The 25,594-nt window shown below is 36.3% G+C and overlaps 1 protein-coding gene across 5 annotated transcripts in view; it reads left to right on the top strand.

Moving 5' to 3' along the window:
• The window catches only part of CTNNA3 (catenin alpha 3), a 1,812,800-nt gene that overhangs the window by 416,996 nt on the left and 1,370,210 nt on the right, over positions 1-25,594 (top strand). For all 5 annotated transcript variants that reach the window (XM_043926199.1, XM_043926196.1, XM_043926200.1 and 2 more), the window contains exon 6: positions 21,020-21,283. In XM_043926199.1, the coding sequence (XP_043782134.1) occupies positions 21,020-21,283 (264 nt within the window). The remainder of the gene's footprint in view (positions 1-21,019; positions 21,284-25,594) is intronic.

The following is a 25,594-nucleotide window of genomic DNA, read 5'->3' as shown; positions in this document are numbered from 1 at the left end:
AGCATTACCTGGTGCTTAGAATATGGATGTAGGTCAGAAAGATCTAGATTCCTGTACCAACAATAGTAGTAGTTCTATGAGCCTGAATGAATTATAAACTTTCTGTGCTTCTGTTCTTATATATAAGGATGACAATAAGGATTCTTACTTCATATGGAAGTAACATTACCATCTATATAGTAGATGCTATACCTGGAACATTACCATCTATATAGTAGATGCTCAATATATGTTAATTTTTATTCATCCCTTCCTCTTGTCCCCTCCTCTTTTCCATCTAAGTGACTCTTCTTAGATCCTGCAACTTATTAGTACTTCTCATTAATTCATAAGTCATGTATAGTCAGTAAATCTAACCTTAATATTGAAGGCTGTTTGGGGACATTTTCTTTATTATATCAGCTTTAGATATTTTTTCTACCAATATTCTGAATATCAAAGGTAGCAAGATGATCAGTCTGAAAAAGGATGATACAAGAGGTTGTAATAATTTAGAGAATATAATCAAAATAAACTGGTAAGATCACAGTATTTCCACTTAAATATGAAATGCTCTCTCTATCACAAAGCATAGAAGGAAGACTAAGTACCTGAAACCCTACCATCTATACAATAGTCACTAAATACATGTCCCTCATGGTTCAGTCCCGGCATGCTAGATTCTCTGTCTGACTTGCCAGTAAGGAATGAACTGTGGATGTGTCAGCGGCCCTCATAATACATCATTTTCCATCCCTCCTGATTGGTCTGGGAATAGAACCAGGAGTCTGTCTTTGTTCTGCCAGTCAATGTTTGTCTCCGTCTCCATCACTATCATCATTGTCATCATCTGTCATTGTTTTTCATTTGTGATTTCCTTTAGTATTGTTCTGTTAGAGAGAATACTGCAAGGAACAGCTGTGATCTCTTATGGTACTGGCATACACTATTACCTCTTATGACTCTGCATTCTCTACTCCCAAGAGCCAAATCTCTTCAGTAAGATGTTAACTGTACATTTGTCACAAATGGTCTTTATTGTGTTGAGATATGTTTCCTCTAACCAATTTTGATGAGAGTTTTTGTAATAAATAGATGTTGAATTTTTTCAAGTGCCATTTCTGCATCTGTTGAGATGATCATGTGATTTTCATACTTCTTTTGGAATGAGGCATATCACATTGGTTGATTTGTGAATTTGGAACCATCTTTGCATCACTGGGATAAATCACAATTAATTGTGGTATATGATCTTTTTTATTTATTGTCAAATTTGGTTTGCCAATATTTTGTTGAGGATTTTTACATCTAGATTTATCAAAGATATTGTCATGTAAATCTTTCTCTCTTTTTCTTTTTTTGTAGTGTTTTTGTCTGGGTTTGGTATAAGGATAATGGTGGCCTCATATACTGAATTTGGGAGTGTCTTCTTCAATTTTTGGCATAGTTTGAGAAGGATAGATATTATCTCTTTTTTATATATTTGATCAAATTCCCCTGTGAAGCCATCTGGTCCTAAATGTTTATTTGCTGGGAATTTTTTAAAGTTACAAATTCAGTTGCATTACTAGTAATCAGTCTATCCAGATTGTCTATTTCTTCCTAATTTAGGCTTGAAAGATTGTATGCTTTTGGAAATTACTCCATTTCTTCTATGTTGTCCAATTTGCTGGCATATAGTTATTCATATTATCTTCTCATGATTCTTTGTATCTCTGTGGTATTGGTTATTATTTCTCATCTTTCATTTCTTCTTTTGTTTATTTAAGTCTCCCTTTCTCCTTAATGATCCTGGCTTGAAGTTTATCAATTTTGTTTATCTTTTCAAAAGTCGAGCTTTCAGTTTCATTGATCTTTCTATTTTTTGTCTTATTTACTTTCTCCCTGATCTTTATTATTTCTTTCCTTTTGCTGACTCCAGGCTTTGCCTATTTTTCTTTTTCTCATTGCTTTAGGTGGTATATTAGGTTTTTGAGTTTTTTCTTGTTTTGATGGGTTGGCCTGTATCTCTATACATGATCTATCCTGAAGAACATTCCATGTGCACTTGAAAAGAATGTGGATTCTCCTATCTTTGGATGGGATGTCTTGTAGATTTATTAAGTCTAATTGGTCTATTTTGCCATTTATGTGTCATTTAAGATCATTGTTGCTCTGTGATTTTCTGTCTGGATGATCTGTCCATTTATGTAAGTAAAGTGCTAAAGTACCCTACTATTATTTTATTCCTGTCATTTTCTCCCTTTATGACTATTAATATTTGCTTTATATGTTTAGATGTTCTTGCGTTATGTGCTTATGTTAAAGTGTCCTCTTTATTATCTTCTTGTGTTTTCCGCTTTATCATACATAATGTCCTTCTTTGTCTTTTGTTACAGAGTTTGTGTTGAAGTGTATATTGTCTGGTATGAGTATTGTTACTCTTGCTTTCTTGTTTGCATTTTCATGAAATATCCTTTTCCATCCGCTTATTTTCAGCCTGTTTGTGTCTTTTCTCCTGGAAGGGAGTCTCTTGTAGGTAGTGTATTGAAGGGTCTTATTGATTATCTGATAAGCCACCCTATGTGTGTTGATTGGAACATTTAATCTATTGATATTTTAAGTAATTTTTGATTAGCTCTATTTACTGCTATTTTACTACTTATTTTCTGGTTGCTTTCTAATTCTTCTGTATTCTTTTCTTCTTTTTGTTTCTTTGTGCTTTGAAGATTTTCTTTAGCAATATGCTTATGCTCTTTTCTCTCTAGTTTTTGTATATATATGTGTGTGTGTATACAGTATGTGTATATATACATATATATACACAGTAGGCTTTTGATTTGTGGTTATCATGTATATATACATATATATATATGTATATATACACAGTAGGCTTTTGATTTGTGGTTATCATGGGGTACATATATGTAGACCTGTAATTATATCTACTTACTTTAAATAGTTAATCCTTTAAATTCAAATGCATCCAAAACTATCTACATTCACTACTCCCTTTCCCACATTTTATATTTACATCTTCAAGTTATCTTGTTGATTACTGTAGAGATAGTTGATTTTTCATTTTTGTTTTTTGATTTTTATACTACCTTATTTAGGTGGTTGGTCATCAGTCTTTATTGTCTATTTGCCTATACTAATGGGATTTTTCTTTTCCTATGGATTCTACTTTTATATTCCATTTAGATATTAAAGATACTTACTTCTTTATTTTCCACTTAGGGGAAAATACTAAACCCTTTAACAGGTTTAGTATTGATAAACTCTTAGTTTTTGCTTGTTTGAGAAGTTATTTTTCCTTTTATTGTATACGATACTCTTGCTGGGTAGAGTATCATAGGTTGTAGGTTTTTCCCTTTCAGCACTTTGAATAGATGATTCCATTTCCTTCTCACCTGCAGAGTTTCTGCATAGAAATCACCTGATAGCCTTATGGAGGTTCCATTGTATAGGACTGATTTTCTCTTGCTAGGTTTAGAATTCCCTCTTTAACTTTCACTGCTTAAATTATTATATTCTTGGTTTTGGTCTGTTTGAGTTCACCTTGTTTGATACCCTCTGTGTTTCTTATACGTGGATATTTGTTTCCTTCTTCAGGTTTAAGAAGTTTTCAGTCATAATTTCATCAAGTACAATTTCAACCATTTTTCTCTCTCTCCTCCTTTTTGGACCCTATAATATAAATGTTGGTACACTTAATGTTGGCTCACAAGTCCCTTAAACTGCTCTCATTTTGCTGTTTTGATTAGGTGATTTTCATTATTCTGTCTTCCTGATTGCTTATGCATTCCTCTGTATCACCAGTTTACTGTTAATTCCCTCTAGTGTGTATTTCATTGTTGTTATCATAATCTTCATTTCTGACTGGTTCTTTTTCATATTTTCCAGTTTCTTGTCAATATTCTCACAGTATTCTTTTCTTTTCCCTAATTCCATTAACATTCTTATTACTAGTGCTTTAAATTGTTTACCTGGTAAATTGCTTATTTCATTAGTTTATTTTTCCAGGCTTTTCTCTTTTCTTTCAATGAGACCAATTTCTCAGTCTTCTCATTTTGCTTAACTTCCTCTGTCTATGAATGTAAGTGAAACAATTATTTAATACATATTGCATGCTAATAATAGAATGAAGATCTTTATGTGGGAATGTCCCTATATAGTATGTGTGTGCCCAGTGGCTTTGGTGGGAGAGAGAGAGATGGATTTGATGTGAATACAAATTGCATATTTACTCAGGGTGTGCTGGCAGTTATCATCTTGGTGGCATTGGGGCAGGAGATGAAGAGGCTATGGCTGGACTCAGGTATGACTTGGGTCTTCCCCTCTGGTGCTTATCACTGCCCTATTAGGGGCAAGGACAGGTTTCAGATTGTTGGAGCTGAAGCCCTGAGGGGGCTGGGTCCAAGCTGGCTCCATTACCTCCATGTTTGTGCTCCTCATCCCAGAAAGGAGCAATGCTGGAGCAAGAGGAGCTGGTGTAGACACTCAGTTTGGATGCAGGCTATGGTAGACATGCCAGGGTCAGAGATCTGTACTGCTTCCGATGTGCTACCTATATAGCACCAGTAATGCCTGCCCTTACTTTACTCAGATACTGATTTGGGTCTAAGTCATCTTTGTCTCTTATAGCTGGGCTCTGCCCTTAGCCTCTGCCGCTCTTGTCCCAGTGGGAGCTGTGCCTCAAAGCAATTGGTGTGTTGGGATACAAGCTGTGGCAGTTTGGCTGTAGGAAGAAATGGGACTTTTTCTGGTGAGTTGCCTGTGTAAGCATTAGAAATGGCTGTCCCTATCCTTCTCAGATTCTGCTTCATGTCTGAGCCATGTCTGTATGTACAGCCAAGCTCCCAAGCAGGATTGGAGTATTCACGCAGTTCATGCTTGGATGCATGCTGTGGTGGTGTGGAAAACCTGCCCCCTCAACTCTGCCTCAGGAGCAAGCAAGTGTGCAAACACCTCTCATGAATGGAGTTTATAGTTCTAGCTGTTATAAGGTGCTTGATCCATGTTGATTTAATTTTTTCTATGGTATGAATTAGGGGTTCATCTTCCTTCTTTTGCATGTAAATATACAGTTGTCTGTGAACCGTGAACTTACAGATGTTCAAGCTGGTTTTAGAAAAGGCAGAGAAACCAGAGATCAAACTGCCAACATCTGCTGGATGATCGAAAAAGCAAGAGAGTTCCAGAAAAACATCTATTTCTGCTTTACTGACTATGCCAAAGCCTTTGACTGCGTGGATCACAATAAACTGTGGAAAATTCTGAAAGAGATAGGAATACCAGACCACCTGACCTGCCTCCTGAGAAACCTGTATGCAGGTCAGGAAGCAACAGTTAGAACTGGACATGGACCATCAGACTGGTTCCAAATAGGAAAAGGAGTATATCAAGGCGGTATATTGTCACCCTGCTTATTTTAACTTATATGCAGAGTACATCATGAGAAATGCTGGTCTGGATGAAGCACAAGCTGGAATCAAGATTGCTGGGAGAAATAACAATAACCTCAGATATGTAGATGACACAACCCTTATGGCAGAAAGGGAAGAAGAACTAAAGAGCCTCTTGATGAAAGTGAAAGAGGAGAGTGAAAAAGTTGGCTTAAAGCTCAACATTCAGAAAGCTAAGATCATGGCATCCGGTCCCATCACTTCATGGGAAATAGATGGGGAAACAGTGGAAACAATGGCTGACTTTAATTTTTTAGGCTCCAAAATCACTGCAGATGGTGATTGCAGCCATGAAATTAGAAGACGCTTACTCCTTGGAAAGAAGGTTATGACCAACGTAGACAGCATATTAAAAAGCAGAGACATTACTTTGTCAACAAAGGTCTGTCTAGTCAAGGCTATGGTTTTTCCAGTGGTCATGTATGGATGTGAGAGTTGGACTATAAAGAAAGTTGAGCATCGAATAATTGATGCTTTTGAGCTGTGGTGTTGGAGAAGACTCTTGAGAGTCCCTTGACTGCAAGGAGATCCAACCAGTCCATCCTAAAGGAGATGAGTCCTGGGTGTTCATTGGAAGGACTGATGCTGAAGCTGAAACTCCAATACTTTGGCCACCTGATGAGAATAGCTGACTCATTGGAAAAGACGCTGTTGCTGGGAAAGATTGAGGGCAGGAGGAGAAGGGGATGATAGAGGATGAAATGGCTGGATGGCATCACTGACTTGATGGACATGTGTTTGTGTAAACTCTGGGAGTTTGTGATGGACAGGGAGGCCTGGCGTGCTGTGGTTCATGGGGTCACAAAGAGCTGGACACAACTGAGCGACTGAACTGATACAGTTGTCCCAGAACTATTTATTGAAAAGATTTTTCTTTCTCCAGTGGTTTGTCTACGTACCTTTGTTGAAAATTAATTGGCTGTAAACTTAAGGGTTTATTTTTAAACCTCAATTCTATTCCATTGATCTGTATATGTATACTTATGCCAGTATCACACTTTCTTGGAGATTTTTAGTAAGTTTTGAAATTAGAAATTATGAGTCCTCCAGTTTTGTTCTTTTAAAAGATTATCTTGGCTATTTTGGCTTCCTTGCATTTTCATAAGAATTTTAGATTCATCTTGTCAATGTCTGCAATAAGTACAACTGGCATTTTGATAGTAGTTGTACTGAATTTATAGTTTTGGGGATTATTGTGATCATAATACTATTGTCTTCCATTCCATGACATGAAAAGTTTCACTGTTTATTTAAATCTCTTAATGTTTTTGTATCTTTTTCAGAGCTCTCAGTGTAGAAGTCTTGTACTTATTTTGTTAAATTCATTACTAAATATGTTTTTGATTCTATTATATATAGTATTGTTTCCTTTATTTTATTTTTAGATTGTTCATTGTTAAATGTATAGATATGTGATTCATTTCTGTACACTAACCTTGTATCCTGCAACACTGCTCATCTCATATATTGAAAAGACAGTGAAGTTGCTCAGTCTTGTCTGACTCTTTGCGACCCCATGGACTGTAGCCTACTAGGATCCTCCGTCCATGGGATTTTCCAGACAAGAGTACTGGAGTGGGTTGCCATTTCCTTCTCCAGGGGATCTTCCCAACCCAGGGATCGAACCCGGGTCTCCTGCATTGCAAACAGACGCTTTACCATCTGAGCCACCAGGCCCTAATATTAAAAAAAAAAAAATTCTTGGGATTTTCTGTATACCAGGTCATGTTATACTCAAATAGTTTTACTTCTTTTCCAGTTTAGATGCGATTTGCTTATTTTCCTAGATACTGAATAGAAGTGAAAGAGGATATTCTTGTCTTATTTCTGACCACAGGCAGAAAGCATTGTCTTTTAAGCATTTAGATTAAGTATGATCTTCCTTGGGCTTCCCTTGTGGCTCAGATGGTAAAGAATCTGCCTCCAGTGTGGGAGACCTGGGTTTGATCCCTGGGTTGGGAAGATCCCCTGGAGGAGGGCATGGCAACCCACTCCAGTATTCTTACCTGGAGATTGCCCATGGACAGAGGAGCCTGGCAGGCTACAGGCCATGGGGTCACAAAGAATAGGACATGACTGAGTGACTAAGCACACACATGATCTTCCTTACTGTGGGTTTTCCTCTTTATCAGGTTAAAGAATATCTTTGTCTTTTTTTGACTGAAACTGAGTGTCTCTGAGTATTCATTCCTTACATACCCAACAGTGAATAAACATGGGAATGAAAATTCAACCTACATTTGGGTATTAGGAGCTAGAGAACCTTATGGAACCAAGGGTGATGTACTGTCATATTCCTTGTGCAGTATTCTTTTAAAAGAGGTGATATGAAATTGGGTCTTCCTAGTAAGGTACTTTTTTCATATTTAATATAGAAAGGGTCCTCCTCTACTAACTCATATTTTAGAGATCATGTCTCATGTCTTTAACTGTCTCCTGAGTTTGGGTAATGCTCAGTATTTAGTGTGAACTATAGTTTTCCTAAATCATTTATGTGGCAATCCTTTATCTTGGACTTAATTACCAATGCTATAACTTTATAAGATAATTAGTGATGCTTAATATCAGACAGTCTTATGTTTCATTTGGGCTACAGAGGTATTTGTGGTATAGTTAGTCATAACATCACCTTGATGGTAATAAATGAACCAGGTGGTTCTTGCTGATTCTTGTGTGCTATATTGAATGCATTTTTGAATGGCTTATTTCTGCATCAGAGGAAAACACCATCCTTCTAGGAGTTGTCCACATTCCAGCATTTTGCATCTGTTGTATTTATTATGGAAACAAGGCAAAAAAGAGTATTTAGTCATCTGCTGATTCCATTTGGTGCTAAACACATACTTTTCTCCAGAGTGCAAGAATGCTAATTTATTTTATATACCAGGGTGGATTGCAGCCATTCCTAGAGACGTGAGTATTTAAATTGGCAAAAACTAAACAGTGGATACTCAGCACATACAAGATACATTCACACTATCTAGTTCTTAAGTAAGGCAAAATCTTTCTTAGTTAGGGATCTGGATTTTAAATACAACTTACCTTCTAATAGACAGGCATATACAATTGACCTTTCAACTACAGCCATAGCCATTGTGTTTTAAGTTCAGAAGCTTTCTGTATGCATTCTGGATAGTATGAAATATGCCATAAGTAGAACTCAAAAGTAAATCATAATACATACATATAGGTAAACTTGTTTTGAAATCTGTCTCTGGAATAAGAGGGAAAAGGAAGCAGGAAGTTTTGCGCTATCTATTTTTGTGTCCTTTATCTGTCTTCCCAGGTATAGCTATGCAGTTTTCTCGTATTTTATTCCCATATGTGATAGGATAATTTTTGTATGTGTGAGATATTTCAAAGTAATTGCAAAATTTTAATTTGATTTTATGTTCATTCATTCATTAATAAGCATTTGGCAAATACCTTTCATGTGCCCCCATGAAGCTTACATGCTATTGAGGAAGACAAAAAGCAAACATGATAAATAGTAATAATATAAAGTGTATTAGTGATAAATAGTAATATGAAGAAAATAAAGCAGAGAAGGAGTATGACATATTGAGAGTGAAATTGTTGAATTTTTTGATAGAGGGTGGAGGTCTTGCTAAAAAGTTGATTTTTGAGTAAAGACTCAAAAGACTCAAGAGTAAGAGAACGAGCCAGTCACAGACCCAGAAGAGTACACCAGCGATGGGATGGCCTAAGGTAGAGGTGGGATGTGCATCGAGTTTTAGAGAACCAGCAAGGAGGTCCATGTTGCTGGATCATAGTGAGCAGGGAGAGTAGTAAGGATGAGGTCAGAAAGATATGTAGGATAGTTTGAGCAAAGTAGTGACCTGATGACATGCTAGAGGTGATAAGATGCCAAATTCTCGATAAATGAAAGTAAAAGTGATAGATTTTGCTGACAAGACAGATTTGAGGTTTGAAAGAAACAGCAGTAAAGGCTGAAAGTTTTTTGGCCTGGACAACTGAAAGAATTGCCACTTCCTGAACTGGTGAATACTGGGAGTAGAGGGTTGAGGAGTATTATCAGGAGCTCAGGTTTTGGTATGCTTTGTTTGAGAAGCATACTAGAGAACCAACTGACTTTTATTTTTAGCTATTATTAGTTTTTATTTTTTGGCCACAGCGCATAGCATTTGGGGTCTTAGTTCCATAACCATGAATCAAATCCATGCCTCCTGCATTGGAAGTACGGCATCTTAACCACTGGACCACCAGGGAAGTCTAAAGAGCCAGCTGACTTTATGTCGGCTTTTCTTCCTCTCTTTTACCTGATAAATTTGAAATGCTCACCTGCCTCTCTGTGAAGAAGTTCTTAACCTACTCATGCTTTTCTTTTTTGTTGTTTAGTCACTGAGTTGTGTCTGACTGTGCAACCACATGAACTGTAGCCTGCCAGGCTCCTCTGTCCATGGGATTTCCCAGGCAAGAAGACTGGAGTGGGTTGCCATTTCTTTCTCCAGGGTATCTTCCAAACCCAAGGATCAAACCCAAGTCTCCTGCATTGGCAGTTGGATTCTTTAATGCTGAGCCCTGCTTTTTTTTACAGTTCCTGTAATAACTCTGATCTGTCCCACTAATTTTTTTTCACTACTTTAACATATTATTATTTAACAATTTCCAGAGAGTGGAGGACTTCAGAGTGGGTGCTTATTTTTACTTTGTATTTGTATTTCCTCCTAGCCCTTAGTTCAGTTCTACTGTATAAATACTTTGTTGAAATCAGCATCTAAGAATATTTAAAACTTAGCAAGATTATTAACCTGTTATTTCTGTTTTCCTCAGTCAGATAGATCTGATTATTGGTTAATGTAGAGAGAACTAACTTAACTTTCTGAAAACATGTCCCATGTTTAACATGTTCTGACTCCAGCTGGAGTTAGATCATGCTTGTCTATAGTAAATGATATGAAATTTACTGTGGTTGATTTAAAAGCCATTTGAAAATTTCAAGTTGCGGAGTGAGGATCATCTTTGAAGTTTAGAGAGATTCTTCTAATTGTATCATAGACAAAATATTGTATTAGCCAAAAAGGTGTCTCTAATATTTCTGTGATTTCTTCTCTCCTCCTTGTATCACACTTCTTCCCTTTTCTCCCTGATCATTTTTTCTCTAGACTACTACTAGTAATGAGGATAAGAACAGAGGGTACTGACTGGAGAAGTATTTGGCAAGGAGAATAACAGATCTTACCTAATGATTGGAATGAGGGAATGGAAGAGTCAAGGATGCTCCTTAATTTTATTGTTAGTAAGTTGGGAGTTGGGGCCTTTCAGTCTGAGAATGTTGAAGGAGAAACATATTTGGGAGTGTGTATGAGAAAAGCAGTGGGTTCAGTTTTGGACATGTTTATTTTGAGATCCAACTTGAGTTATTCTCCTGGAGCTTGGTAGAGAGGTCACTTCCTGTTAACTTAAATTTAGTGTTCATTGTCATCTAAGAGGACAGAGGAGAAACGTTTAAGGAGGGAATATGGCCAATAGTTTGCTGTATAGAGAGAGGTCATATAAGAAAATTCTGGAAAATATTTCACATTAAATTAGGTAACCTCATTAATACCCTGGAAGGTAGGAATTATCATCCCCATTTTGTAACTGAAGTAAAGTTAGTTATGACAATCAAAATCTCCTGCTATTGGAGTGTTTTTGTAACCCCAAAACTCATGCTGTTTTCATTATGAGACAGACTTCATTCTTGGAGTTGCTCAGCATTTGCCTCACGTCATGTTTGGTAGACTCCTCAGGCCCATGGATATGTATTATCCATCTTTCCAATCTCTTCCAAGGTCAGATACACATGTGGTATAAATATAAACCAGTGAGGCTGCATTCATAAGGTTTACAAAAATGTTTGTGATAGAATATTAGAGTAGAGGTCAGGGATTTTTGTTGTTGTTGTTTGTTTGGCCGATTGAATTTCAGTGGTTTTTAAATGGGCTAGACACACTCTAGTGTATGAGAGCTTCACCACTTTCTATTGACTGACATCTGGGCTATTCATGCTTCACACTTAAAATAAGCACCTGAGTTTATAGATGTAGCTTTGCAGTCATACCTTGTAGCAGGTGTTTCAGGCCTGCTGAATTAAACTAAAAAGCCAAACAGTTTCTTTTTTTTGTTTTAACCTCTGGGAAAAGCAACCATTAAGCTATCATTACTAAGTTGCTATGTTTAGAGTTGTTCCTTTATCAAAGATAGATTTAAAAGGTCAAGAAGATACTTCTACTCTTTCTTCAAATATGTTTTTTGGCAAAATAAATAACCTTATCAATCACAGTTTAATTTCTAGTGTTACAATTTTGGCCTGAGGTTTTCTTATCAGTCTTATTCTAAAACTGAGTTAAGGAATGAGTTTGTTATCTGAGTTGTATTAGGTGTGACAATTATTTGTTAGGAAGGAATGCCTAAAATGTGTATTTTCTTTTGGGCCACTACAGAACCTACAGTCTGTCCTTAGACTTTGTGAGAGATAATGAAGCTACTGACAGTAACAAAAGAAACAGTGTTGGGTAGAAAGAGTGTTAATATAGGAGCCAATCCTGGGTCTTATTCATAACTGGGCCATTAAATGAGAGAAAATAGTGTTTCCCTGTAGCAAGCATTATAGCTATTTAATAAACGTTGGCTTTACTAGAAACAATCAGTAATGCCACATCTTATTAATTTAAAAAAATAATAGCACTTTTTATATCTTCTCAAGGTATTCTTTGTGAAAGAATAACTGGAAACATATTAAGCAGGATAAACCACTCCATGAATATAAAGTATTATTAACTAAGAAGTTGCATCAATGTCCTTGGGCTTGGATCCCATTTACACTAAGTAACTCTATTCATTTTCTGAGATGCACCAGAATATTTGGGAAGCCGTGGTTTATTTCTCTCAAGTGAGTTACAGAAACTTATATAAAGAATTATAAAGATAATGATAATTATTGATCCTTGACTAGATATTAAAATTCAAGATAACTCTCACAGGTACTAATTAATCTATATGGGAAAAGTTTTCTGACTTATGGATATTTGAATTTTTATTAGATCAAGTGATAAAGTATAGACACAAATGGAAGGGTAGCATGAAGCACAGCAAGTGGATCTTATTGAAGTAGCTCATTTTTTAATGCTTTTCTGCTTATTCCTTTTACTATAATCATATGATAGATGACTTCAGATAATATTTATTTTTAGATATAAATTTGAGGCAAATAATAGATTAATGCATACTATATTTCTTTCAGATGGATAGAAAATGAATGCAGTATATTTCTGAACTTTATTTATACATTTTCTTAACTGACACAATAGTCTGCATTAGAATTAAGTAATATTGCTTTTCTAGGAGGTTTCTTTGGAGTTTCAATATTCACTTTGGTGTATTTCAACTACTCAAGGTATGCATTAATGGCTCAGAGTACATACCTTGGGGATATCTCAATACGATCATTATATAGTTTCTCAGTTTTCTATTTGAATTTGAAGAATTCTTTTATTTTCTTCTTTATTGATTTTATTCTATTAACATGAAATAGAAAATGAGAAATAAGAATAGAAAATCAGTGAAGGTCTTTCTCTGCTGCTTAATAATGTTTTGCTTATAAAATCTTCCATTTTTAAAATCTTTATTTATTCTTCAGAACCTTCTTTTTATCTCTGCAGTCTCTTCTTGTTTCATCATCTTATATCCCTCAGCTCGGTTAAGCCTCAGTATCCACTTCCTAATTTGTGTTGGGGAAAAACATTTAAATTAGCAGATGTTTGCACTATTTTGATTTCCAATAGAACATGAAGCTGCCCAGTCCAGTGAAGCAGTTAGCAGGCAGCATCTTGGCAGAAAGAAGATGGGATAAAAGCCAACCAAGAATGGAATCCAAATAGCAAAGTATCCATTAGACTTTTCTGCTGTATATCTCTTAGTCTTAAGAAAACAAAACTGCTCTTTATGGGTTCCCATCCCTCTACAACCAGAGTGGTTTTGTCAGCTCTAGAAATTTCATTTAATCACCTGGAAGAGAAACAATAATTTGCATGTAGTTCTGCTTTGTTGAGCAGGGTATCTGCTGAGCTATTCCACTTGGGCAGGGGTGTAGCTTAGTAAGGAAGTTTTCTCTGATTTTTTGAAATGTGAGTTTGTTCAAGGGTGTATGGAATCAATTGCTGTGAAAATCCTTTAGCTTTGCCCTTTCTGATGGCCAAGTTATAGGAACTTTCCCTTCTTATTTTTGAACCATTTAGATTTTTTTTCTTTTTTAAACAGAAGCCCTTAAATGGGTAGATGATATCTACAAATGTATTTCATATCCAACTTTTTCATCCTTCCTGTAATATCATGGGAAATGTAACATGACAGGTCTATATAGCTTTTTATACCGGTGAATGTGTGCTTGGCTTTAGTAACACTTTTGTTTTGTTTGATTTTTGATATAAATTTTTAAAATTGAAGTATAATATGCATTCATGAAATGTATAGCTTATATACATACAGGTCAATGAATTTTGCAAGCTGAATATACCACCTCCAAGGTAACAAGTACCCAGAGCAAGACACTGAGAATTGCCAGAATTCAAATGATCCCTTATGCCCCTTTCTAGTCTCTAATCACTCTGAAAGAATAAACACTATTCTGATTTCTAAAATTATAGATTAGCTTTGCTGAGTTTGAACTTTATATAGACAGACTCATATAATATTAATATGTACTCTTTTATGTCTGGTATTTTCATTCCATATTTTATACTGTGGCATGTAACTACATTTTGTTTATTCTTCTCATATAGACCTAATTTGGGTCTATATGAAGAGTGTTTCTGTGAGAAATTTTATATGACTTTTAGTGAACATGAAAATATTTCCATAAATGTGTATCTTCTCCAGGAGTGGAACAAAGTTGGCTTCTGGGAATATACATATGTATTAAACTTTAGTAGACACTATCAGTTTCCCAAAGCAGTTGTATCAGTGATTTCACTAAAATTTGATGTAAAGATAGATATAATTTAATTGTACTCTATAGCTTTTTGTAGAATTATCATGTGCAAGTTTGTCTAGACTCTCTGGATTATGTATATTTTCCATATATTTGTTTTCTTGGAATAATCATACCCCAAGTTTCTTACCCTTTCTGAATATAACTTCCTCTTACTTATTTCTTACTCATTTTTCTATTTGTTTCTTCAAAAAATGATTAAGATCCTAATATATGCCATGTACTGCTAGATAATTGATTGAAAAATAACTAAGCTATGTGCTTGCATTCAAGGGAAGTGTAATGAAGTGAGGGAGACAGCAATATGAATAGATGTATTTTTAATTGATTTCACTAGAATCTAAAATGCTTCTTCCTTGATCTATTGTTTCTATGTTTAGTAAAAAACTTCATCAACAACTTGTAAAGTTCATTTATAATTTCTATACTGTTAAAAAATCATGGGCACTCCAATATAAATTTCCCTTTTTTGAAGCAAATAGACCCTATATTTTTAGCTTCCTCATACAGAAGTCATACAGTCTTCCAAGTTGTTCTTTTTTTAAAATTTTTTTGATTCTTTTTTTAAGAATATAGTGACCATAATTATCCACAGTATTTGGGGCCCTAAACTCTAAGATATGGATGTGTTTTGCTTGCTTCTTTGTTATTTTTGAGAGTTCAATATCTTTTGATGTCCTTTTTGTTAATTTACAATACATATTTAGTTTTTTGGGCTAGTGCAGAAAACTTTCAGTTTTAGATCTTCAAGAAACAACTTATGATTACTTCCAGGTTCTCCTTTTTGTAACATTTATCCTGGTGAAGACCCTGTAACTTCCACACACATGACTTTAGCTCCCAACTATAAGCTGCTGATTCACAGATCTCTATTTCTTGTTCAATTCTCAATCCATGTATAGTATATTTTTATTTGGATATTATGCTGCCATCTCACATTTGGCAGATAACAAAATGTACTTTATCTTACTTTTTCAAATGCATTATTCTTTCCATATTCTCCATCTTAGTGAATGCATCACGAGGTACACAATGGTTGAAACAATTTTCTAGATGCTTCTAGATCCCTCCATTCCTTTTCCCCATCTAAGTGTCACAAAGCCTTACCATTTGTCTCTCATAAATATTTCTGGACCCATCCTACTACAGGCTAGCAATAGTGTTCAGCATTTAGGCCCTCATTGTCTCTTGCTTAGATTATTGCCTGGTCTCCCTGACTGAAATTTCATTCTCTCTAGTCACTAAATGGTCACTGCTAGAGCAATCTTTGAAGAACACACATCTGAGCTTGTTGCACTCACAGTTCTTCAGCATGGCATCTGCTTGCCTTTCTAGATGGATCCATCACCATTCTTGCTCAGCGTCCCTATACTTGTAGTGCTACTTGCAGTAGCATGCATGCTCCTTGCTCTGTTATGCCTCAGGCCTTTGCACATGCTGTTTTCTTTGCTTGTTGTTTTTGCAACACTGTTCACAGGAATAATTTTTACTCACTGTTTAAGAGTCATCTCCTCTGACAATTTTTCTTCAATTCCCCTCAAGCTGAAGAACTTTCCTCTATGCTATCAATAACTCTATTTTAACTCCCATGTAAACGTTTTGTTTTCCCCTTCTGATCTGTAAGCTCTTTATCTTGCTTGCTTAACATTTAGCACACTGCCTGATATATAAAGGCGGGGGGGCTCAACAATATTGTTGAATGAACAGTTGAATTAATTAACTGATAGCTTAGAGCCCTTCTTTTTTATACTTTATGATCTTTAAGATCCCTAAATATATTTTGTTCTCTTGCCAGGGTTAAAACTCATATGTTGCTTCTCTACCCACTTGCACAGACTTGTAAGGTCTTCTTTTTAAGTCCCATCTGTGTATTTCTTCATCAGCTGGAAGCATTTAATGTCTCCTTAACTTGGAAATCTCATGTAAGCTTTTTCTTCTGGAGCATTAAAAAAGATATTAAATAAGTACCAGTCCTCAAGATGCAATTCTTTACAATTCTTCATCCAGAGAAATCCCTAAAGACCCTACCATTTAATTCCTATTTTGACCTGGTTTTAAATTTAATAATAACCAATAAAAATAAATGGAAAAAAAATAAATCTGAAAAAAAATTAAGTATAAATAGAAAACTTATGGACCTTTGGTATGATTGCTAAAACAAAAGAGCCACAACTTTTGTTTAGAAATGTGACATTCATTAGCTGTCCTTTCATTTGTGTGCTTATTTAGTACATTAAATTTATCCTTTGGGGTGTCTTTTAGGAGAAATAACCTTGTCTTCTCAATTTTTTATTCCTAAACTCTATAAACTGCCTTCTTTTTCCACCTGCTGCCATAATATGGTATTTTTGTTACATTCACTGAACTTTTCTAACAAGCTTTGTTGGCTTGCCATTTAGGCTATCAGTGCGCATTAAGAATTCTGTAATTGCTTTGGGCAGAGATAACAAGGCATAGGCTCAAAAGCCAAAATATATTACAATTTTTAAAACTTCAAAGTTCCTAGAGCATAAAAGTCAACAAAATTAACAGTAATATATATATATATATATATAGCTACTAACAGAGTAAAAGGAATAATGTTTTAACTTTATCCTTCTTTGTAATAATACATGTTCACCGACTTTCATCTCCCAGAAACTACATAAACATTGACCTTGTCATTCTAAATAGAGAAGTATAATGTGCAGGTCATTTCAGAAGAAGTTATATAGTTATAGCTATACTGTAATATGCAGAGAATTTTCTTCAGTTCTTTCTGAATATTTATACACGGTGTCATTATTCTTTGTAGGAGTGTACATCCTTTTTAAACATTAAATTATTTTTCCTCTAAGTCACATTGAGATAAATGTAGATAAAGAATCCACCTGCTAATGTAGGAGAAACAAGAGATGTGGATTTGATCCTTGGGTTGGGAAGAGTCCCTGGAGTAGGAAATGGCAATCCACTCCAGTATTCTTGCCTGGAAAACTGCTTGGATAGAGGAACCTGGCAGGCTACAGTTCTTGGGGTCTCAAAGAACTGGACATGACTGAATGACTGAGCGCATGCACGCGCGCACACACATACACACACACACACACAGAGTTGTACAAAACTGTTGGGAATATGAAAATCACTAAGACTATTACAGAACAAATACAGTGCCCCAAGTTTGATAAATTTTAGGAATAAAATATTTCTGAACTTTTTCTGTAATTCTCTACTACTTTACAAGCATATTCCAATTCTATTATGATACTTACTGAATCCCCTTACCAGGTTGGCAGGAGTACAGTTATCCTTATTTTTACAGATGTAAACACAGACATTGATAAGTAGACTTGCCCAGCTTAGTACTAATGACAGAGCTGAAACTAGAACCCAGACCAGAAATCTAGAGGGGAAATCATAGCAAGTCAAGAAAATCATGCAGTGTCTTTTCTGGGGTAATTAATGAGTATGAACAGTGAGTTGACAGCTACTTCTAACTGTCCTCCCTGCATCTTGTAAAAAGTTTACTCTCTCTCAAAGCCCACCTGAAGTAGCAGACAGCCTTTATTTTGAGAAAAGAAGGAGCTGAAAATATAGTAGTGCAGCCATTTATTAGCCTCAGGCAGCATTATACCAAGGTAGAGGAGTCTTGTGAATTAGTCATGGGATTTGCAATCAGATTTTAAGTTTACATCTCAGTTCTTCTGCCAGCTTTTTAATCTCCCAATACTAAATATCTATTTAGTTAAAATGGGGCTGATAACACCAGCCTAACTGCCTCAAGGGGTGTTGTGATGGTCAGTGAGATACTCTCCAGAAACACTTTATAAACTGTAAGTCATTGTATAATACATATGACCCAGCAATCCCACTCCTGGGCATACACACTGAGGAAACCAGATCTGAAAGAGACACGTGTACCCCAATGTTCATCGCAGCACTGTTTATAATAGCCAGGACATGGAAGCAACCTAGATGCTCATCTCCAGATGAATGGATAAGAAAGCTGTGGTACATATACACAATGGAATATTGCTCAGCCATTAAAAATAATTCATTTGAATCAGTTCTAATGAGATGGATAAAACTGGAGATAAAATACAGAGTGAAGTAAGCCAGAAAGATAAACACCAATACAGTATACTAATGCATATATATGGAATTTAGACAGATGGTAACGATAACTTATATCCTAGACAGAAAAAGAGACACAGATGTATAGAACAGACTTTTGGACTCTATGGGAGAAGGTGAGGGTGGGATGATCTGAGAGAACAGCATCGAAACATGTATATTATCAAGTGTGAAATAGGTCACCAGCCCAGGTTGGATGCATGAGACAAGTGCTCGGGGCTGGTGCACTGGGATGACCCAGAGGGATGGGATGGGGAGGGAGGTGGGAGGGGGGCTCAGAATGGGGAACACATGTAAATCCATGGCTGATTCATGTCAATGTATGGCAAAAACCACTACAATATTGTAAAGTAACTAGCCTCCAACTAATAAAAATAATTGGGGGAAAAAAAAGCAAAAAAACACAATCCTCATCCTTGTATAATAGCAAATGAGAGAAATCCTTTCCCTGCAAGAAGCTGTTAAGATCATGTCTTAGCAGTCACACTGACTGGTGTTACAATGCAAGAAATTCTACATTTAGCTCAGTCAGTTGGCGCAGGAACCCATACCATACCTAACTTTCTGAAAGATAAAATTTGGGGGTATGTCAGATAAAAATTAAATGTATAATTTATGATTTTTTCTACCCCTAATTCTGAGTTTCCAAACTTTTTAAAGGTATTACTACATTTCAGACAATAAATACAAATCACTGTGCAACAAATCGTGGAAAGTTAATGCGTAAGATCCTGGAGATGTCACTCTTGCAGGAAGCCAGTTTTCTCATCTTTAAAAAGAGGAATAATAGGTACCATGAGTTTTTATAAGTATTACATGAGATATTATGTGTGGAATGCATAAATTATTGTTCAGTTCACTTGAGTTAGTTTTCTTTAAAGTACACTTTTTATTTTATATTAATAATTTTAGATTTCTGGGAAAGTTGCAAAGATACTACAGAAATTTCTGATCTACTCTTCTGATTTCCTGCACTGTTAATGTCTTACATTTGCCACAATGAGCAAACATTGATGAATTACTGTTAACTAAACTCTGGACTTTATTTGGAATTCATCACTTTTTCCCTTAATGTCTTCCTTCTGTTCCGAGATCTGATCCAGGGTTCTGTGTTGCATTTACTTGTCATGTCTCTCCAGTTTTCTCTGCTCTGTGATAGTTCCTCAGTCAGTCTCTTTGTTTTCTGGGACCTTAATCAGGAATACTGTCCAGATATCATGCAGGATTTTCCCCAATCTGGTTTTGTTTGTTGTTGTTTTTTCATGACTAGATTGAGACTATGGGCTTTGGAGAGAATTCCGGGCAGGTGAAGTAGTCATCTTGTCATAACATATCAAGAATCACTCGATATCCTTGTGAGATCATTTGAGGTCAACGTTCATCTCTTGGCTAAGATAGTACTTGCCAGGGATTTTTCCTGTAGATTTGAGTTGGTTTTGATCCACTATCACTTACATAGGACTTTCTCTTTCCGATCCTCCCACTGTTTGAAATGCTTTTTATTTATATTTATTGCAAATGTCATCTCTGAGGAATTATCTCCTCTGACCACCCAAGCTAAACTAGCTTCTCTTCTTGTCAGTTGCTGACACTCACTTTTGTGTTTTCTTGATGGAATTTATCGTTACCTGAGATTGTCTTATGTTTACCATTTGCTTTTGGTCTCCTTTCCCTCAAACAAGAATATAAGCCTCAGGAGAACAAGGTCCCTGTAGGATTGTTCCCTTCTGTGCACTTGACATCTAAGCACAAGGGCTGGGCTGAGCTGAAGTCGCTCAGTCGTGTCTGACTCTTTGTGACCCCATGGACTGTAGCCCCCCAGGCTCCTCGGTCCATGGGATTTTCCAAGCATGAATACTGGAGTGGGTTGCCATTTCCTTCTCCAGGGGATCTTCCCAACCCAGGGATCGAACCCGGGTCTCCCGCATTGTAGGCAGATGCTTTACCGTCTGAGCTACCAGGGAAGCCCCAAGGGCTAGCATATACTAAATGCTCAATAACTATATGTTGAATAAATGTTGAAGAAAGAAAGATCCAAGATTAATTTATTAGCAAGTATTTCTGAAAAAGAATGAATGATAGCTGAATGACGGGAGGTTTAATTTAGTATTCTTAACTGGTTTAGTTTTAACAAAAAGATTAAATGGAAGTATCATGTGTAGGCAAATAGGTAATCAGCATCCTTGGAATTGAAGCCCTCTTATAATTCAGTTAATAATGTGAAGGCCAGAGTATTCTGACATAAGTATATGGCTGACACAAAGTTATTGCACATCTGTACCATTGTGTTCTTTATTTTCTAATTGGTAATTGGTAAGCATTATAGAACTTTTAACATAATCAAGAGTGTAGAAATAATTTATGCCCTTAAGTTTAACTTATAGTTATGACTTCCTAGTATCTATTATCTTTTTGTTTGTATTGGCAGAAAAATGGAGCTTCTTTGTATAAATCTTTCTTCCATAACCTCTCTTTTTATTTCTCTCCTCAGGACCTAAAATCTCCAAATCAGAGGGATGAAATTGCAGGTGCCCGGGCCTCATTGAAGGAGAACTCCCCCATACTGCATTCAATTTGTTCAGCTTGTTTGGAACATTCTGACGTTGCATCCCTTAAAGCTAGCAAGGACACAGTTTGTGGAGAAATTCAGAACGCCCTCAATGTAATTTCAAATGCTTCACAGGGCATCCAGAACATGTTAGCCCCACCAGAGCCTCAGGCAGCAACCCTGGGAAGTGCCCTTGATGAGCTTGAGGTAAGTTGAGGGAAAATTAAAATGTGATTTGATATACCAGTATGAAAATAATTAAATGTGTGTGTTTTAAGATGCTTGGGTTGGAGTTCAGAGTATGAGTAAATAAAAATCCTACTCAGTCTCAATCATTGTGTGTGTTTTCCAGTGAACTTATTAGTAGGTAGATATTCTACCAGTGAGGAGAAGGAAATGGCAACCCACTCCAGTATTCTTGCCTAGAGAATCCTGTGGACTGAGGAGCTTGGTGGGCTGCCATCTATGGGGTCTCACAGAGTCAGACATGACTGAAGTGACTTAGCAAGCATGCATGCATTGGAGAAGGAAATGGCAACCCACTCCAGTATTCTTGCCTGGAGAATCCCAGGGACAGAGGAGCCTGGTGGGCTGCCATCTATGGGGTCGCACAGAGTTGGACACGACTGAAGCGACTTAGCAGCAACAGCAGCATTCTACCAGTGGGTTTCCTGGGTGGCTCAGTGGTAAAGAATCTGCCTGCAATGCAGGAGACATGGGTTCAATCCCTGGGTCGAGAAGATCCTCTGAAGTAGGAAATGCCAACCCATTCCAGTATTCTTGCTTGGGAAATTCCCTGGACAGAAGAGCCTGGAGGATTACAGTCCATGGGGTCGCAAAAGAGGTGACACGACTGAGTGACTGAACAACAACCACATTCTATCTGTAGACTTCTGATCCTTTACATCTCTTCCAAGGACGTCAATGAATTTAAATTGTGATTGTTAATTAGATTGACATGACTTTATTTTACACAGATCAATCTATGAAATATAGAATTTATTCATTCCAAGAACACTTATTATTGAACTGTTCTTTCTGTTTGGGGTATAATTGAGCACTGCTCTCATGACCTCTTTACATTTTAGTCTGGGCGAGGGTGGCTAGTGAATATTGAGGCTAAATTTTGCAAGAAGAGCCAGCTGGATTTGACAGTTCAAGTTAGTTGTAGGGTGTGAAAGAAAGGGAAAAGTCATGGCTGGTGTTGCAGTTTAGATCCTCTAGATCACACACACTAGACAGAGTTTGGGATACAGCATGTTATTAGGAATTAACGTCTAGGAAGGAAGAGGAAGGGAGCAGGACTGAGTAGAGGATGAAGTCTACCTGTGAGCTGGACCTCCAAAGCTGAACCAGTGAGCAGGGAGCTCTGGCGAGAGTCTTAACCTCAAGTGTATCTTGTCGGGCAAAAATAGTCAGGCCTCTTTCAGTCACTGGAGGCAGGTCACCCTGCCCTGAAAAGGGTTTGACCTGCAGATGTGGGAATGGGGATAACCTCTCTATAGCTGAGGCAGATCCTGAAGGAACTGACAGCCAGGGACATTTGCTGGTCCCAGTCTCCACAGCTAGGCAGCAAGTCCTACCTGGAAGGGAGACATGGGCAGTACATCTCTGTTCCTCCCACAGATAATTATGAGTTTTCGTTGTTGTTGTTTGTTTTTTGGCTTGAGCAATTGGATGAGTTTTTATCGATTATGATGGGGAAGACATGGGTGAAGTCAGTTTTGAGAGGAAGATCAGCAACTTAGTTTTCAAAATGTTGAGCTGAGATATTTCTCAGACGTTCCAGTATAATGTCAAAGATCATTGGTTATCCAAGTCAGATATGTACTTGTGTAATGGAAGACAGTTCTATATAATGCTTAAAGATAAGAGTTCAGGAGACCAAGTGTCTGGGTTCCTATTTCAGCTGTGGTGGTTACTGCCCATGCAATCTTAAGTAAGCTATTTTATTCAACTCTTAATTTTCTAATTTTCTCACCTATAAATTGAGAATAATAATAATAGGACCTATATCTTAGTGTTGTCTGACTCAGTGAATAATAATACATGTAAAAATGATCACAGCAGTGACTGGCATATAATAAGTTCTCAGTAGATTTTAGCTTTCATTATTAGTGGTGGAGGGGACTATTTGGAAGCAGATACTTCCATAATGAAAAAAAAGCACAGTTAAAATGACTAAAGTTTTACTGATAACTTAAAAAAAAGCACATAGCCTATAATTCTTGTGTTGCTCTTAACATTATTACTTTCACAGTAAACTTATTAGATATATAATTCATTTAAGTTTAAAATAACCTTTCCATATGCTTTTACTTTAGTCACACATCTTAAACAGACATTTTCATTTCTAATCTAATATTATTAAATTCCTAATTATTGGCATCAATGAAAAAAATCTATTAAGTTCCCAATTATTAGCATTTGTGTGAAAATTTTAGGACCTGTGTGTCTAGATAAGGTGGAAAAATAGTGATGATTCTTTAATAATATCCAATCATCTAAATGTTTGCCCTGTGTAATGAGTACTTGGTAAACTTGTCTATTAGATGAGTGTTTTTTCTTCACAGTAAGATTGAAAAATACCCTGTAGGCAAGGTTATGTTTTTAACTAATTTTATACCAGTGATACTAGCAGAACATTAGATCCCCCATATAACAATATGTAGCATTTTTGATAGCTAAACATCTAAGATAAATTTATCACTTGTTACAAGTGTCCATGTAAGTGGGGGCTTCCCAGGTGGCTTAGTGGTAAAGAATCTTCCTGCATTGTAGGAGACGTGTAGAATGTAGGGTTCACTCTCTAGGTCTGGAAGATCTCCTGGGGAAGGATATGGCAACCCATTTCAGTGTTCTTGCCTGGAAAATCCCATGAACAGAGGAGCTGGTGGGCTATAGTCTATGGGGTTGCAAAGGGTTGGACTCAACTTACCCACTAAATAACAACAAACCATAGAAGTGGGTTTTTGTTGTTGTTGTTGTTTTACAGAAAATAAAACAGATTTATATTAATTTTTTCCAAATCAGAAGGCTAGTGAGTAGTAGTAATCAGGATCTAGTCTGTCTGACTTTGGAAGATATTTCTAACTTCTGTGTTATACTGAATTCTCACAGGTAGAGATTAATGTGCTTAATTAAAATTCAACAAAATTTATCCTACAATTCTTAGTTTATTGGAGCCATCAGAAAAATTATAAATGTAACTTAGCCCCAAAGATGGCATAACTTTTTATTGAAAATTTATTTTCTGGGTACCCATGTTACTTAAGTAGAAATAGTCTGTATATGGGGAGTGACTAGAATGGTGAGGTGAAATTTGCAAGAGTGGACAGATAGGATTGTGTATCACATTTTTCATAGTACTAAGCAGAATTGTGTCAGGGGATGCTTGTGTAAGAGGTCCAGGTTATCCCAGATACTTTTTTCTATATTAGGGTTATAGAAGAAGGCAGAAGATTTTGAAGTTGTCTTCGTTCAGGTGCTTCTCTTTTCTTGCTTTAGTTGAAAGTGATAGGCAAGAAATGGCAGTGGTTGGAGAGAAGGAAAAAGTAGTGTGTGTGTGTGTGTGTGTGTGTGTGTTTGTGTAGCTTGGATGAGAGTGGGCATACACATAGTAATAGAGACTTCCCTTTCATAAGATAAGTGGCTGACTCCCTTATCAGGACAGGATGGAATTTCAAATATATTGCCCAGAAATCCCAATACTGTCTCAACAACCTTTGAAATTCAGTTCCAGCCAAAGTTAGGGACAGAAAGCTGGTATAAAAATGCTTCAATTTCATATACATTTTATACCCAAGTTATAAATAGCTTCTGAGGCTGTCTGAACTAGATAAAGCAGAATTTATTGAGCATTTAGCCTTTTAAAATGATTTCGTAAATTAAATGGTTGCACTTTTCTTTATTTACAGGAAGTGGTATTGGTAAAGGATCCAAAACAACCTTTGCTCTATCTTGCTTCTGCAAACATAATACTATGAAATAAATTGATGTAGTAAATACTCTGTTGGGAGTAAGTCTCATTAATGTTTATAGTGTAGAAATGTATCAGAGTGCTTACTCAACAACTACCAAGCTGAAGCTTCGTTAAATCTTTCATTCTGGTCCATAGCTGGTTGCGGAAATGAAACCTGAGATTTACTGTTGGAGAAAGTAGAAGCTGAATTAGAACACTGTCTCGGCTAAACCGATTAATTTATTGGAAAAGCTAATGTGAATTATAGAGTGTTATTTCTGCATTTATGACTGAATGAGAATTGAGAAGGGTCCAATTGTAGATTAACAGAATTTTGAATATATTTTAAGTCAGAAACTTTGCCAGTGGAAATTGCTTTGAAACTTCAAGTCTACTAAGGTGTATTTGCTCTTGTGTGTAAGGAAAACACAACTTTTATAATCATAATCCACAGAATTATCCAGATTCTCTTGTGATAAAGATGATAATAACAAAGGAGTTTTGTAGTATTGTGTCATTTTCAAGAGCTGTCACCATTTGTATTCTTATCTTTTTTC

The sequence above is a fragment of the Cervus elaphus genome, chromosome 15 (genome assembly GCF_910594005.1).
Source record: "Cervus elaphus chromosome 15, mCerEla1.1, whole genome shotgun sequence".
Taxonomy (NCBI): Eukaryota; Metazoa; Chordata; class Mammalia; order Artiodactyla; family Cervidae; genus Cervus; species Cervus elaphus.
This window is presented reverse-complemented; position numbering and strand designations above follow the sequence as displayed.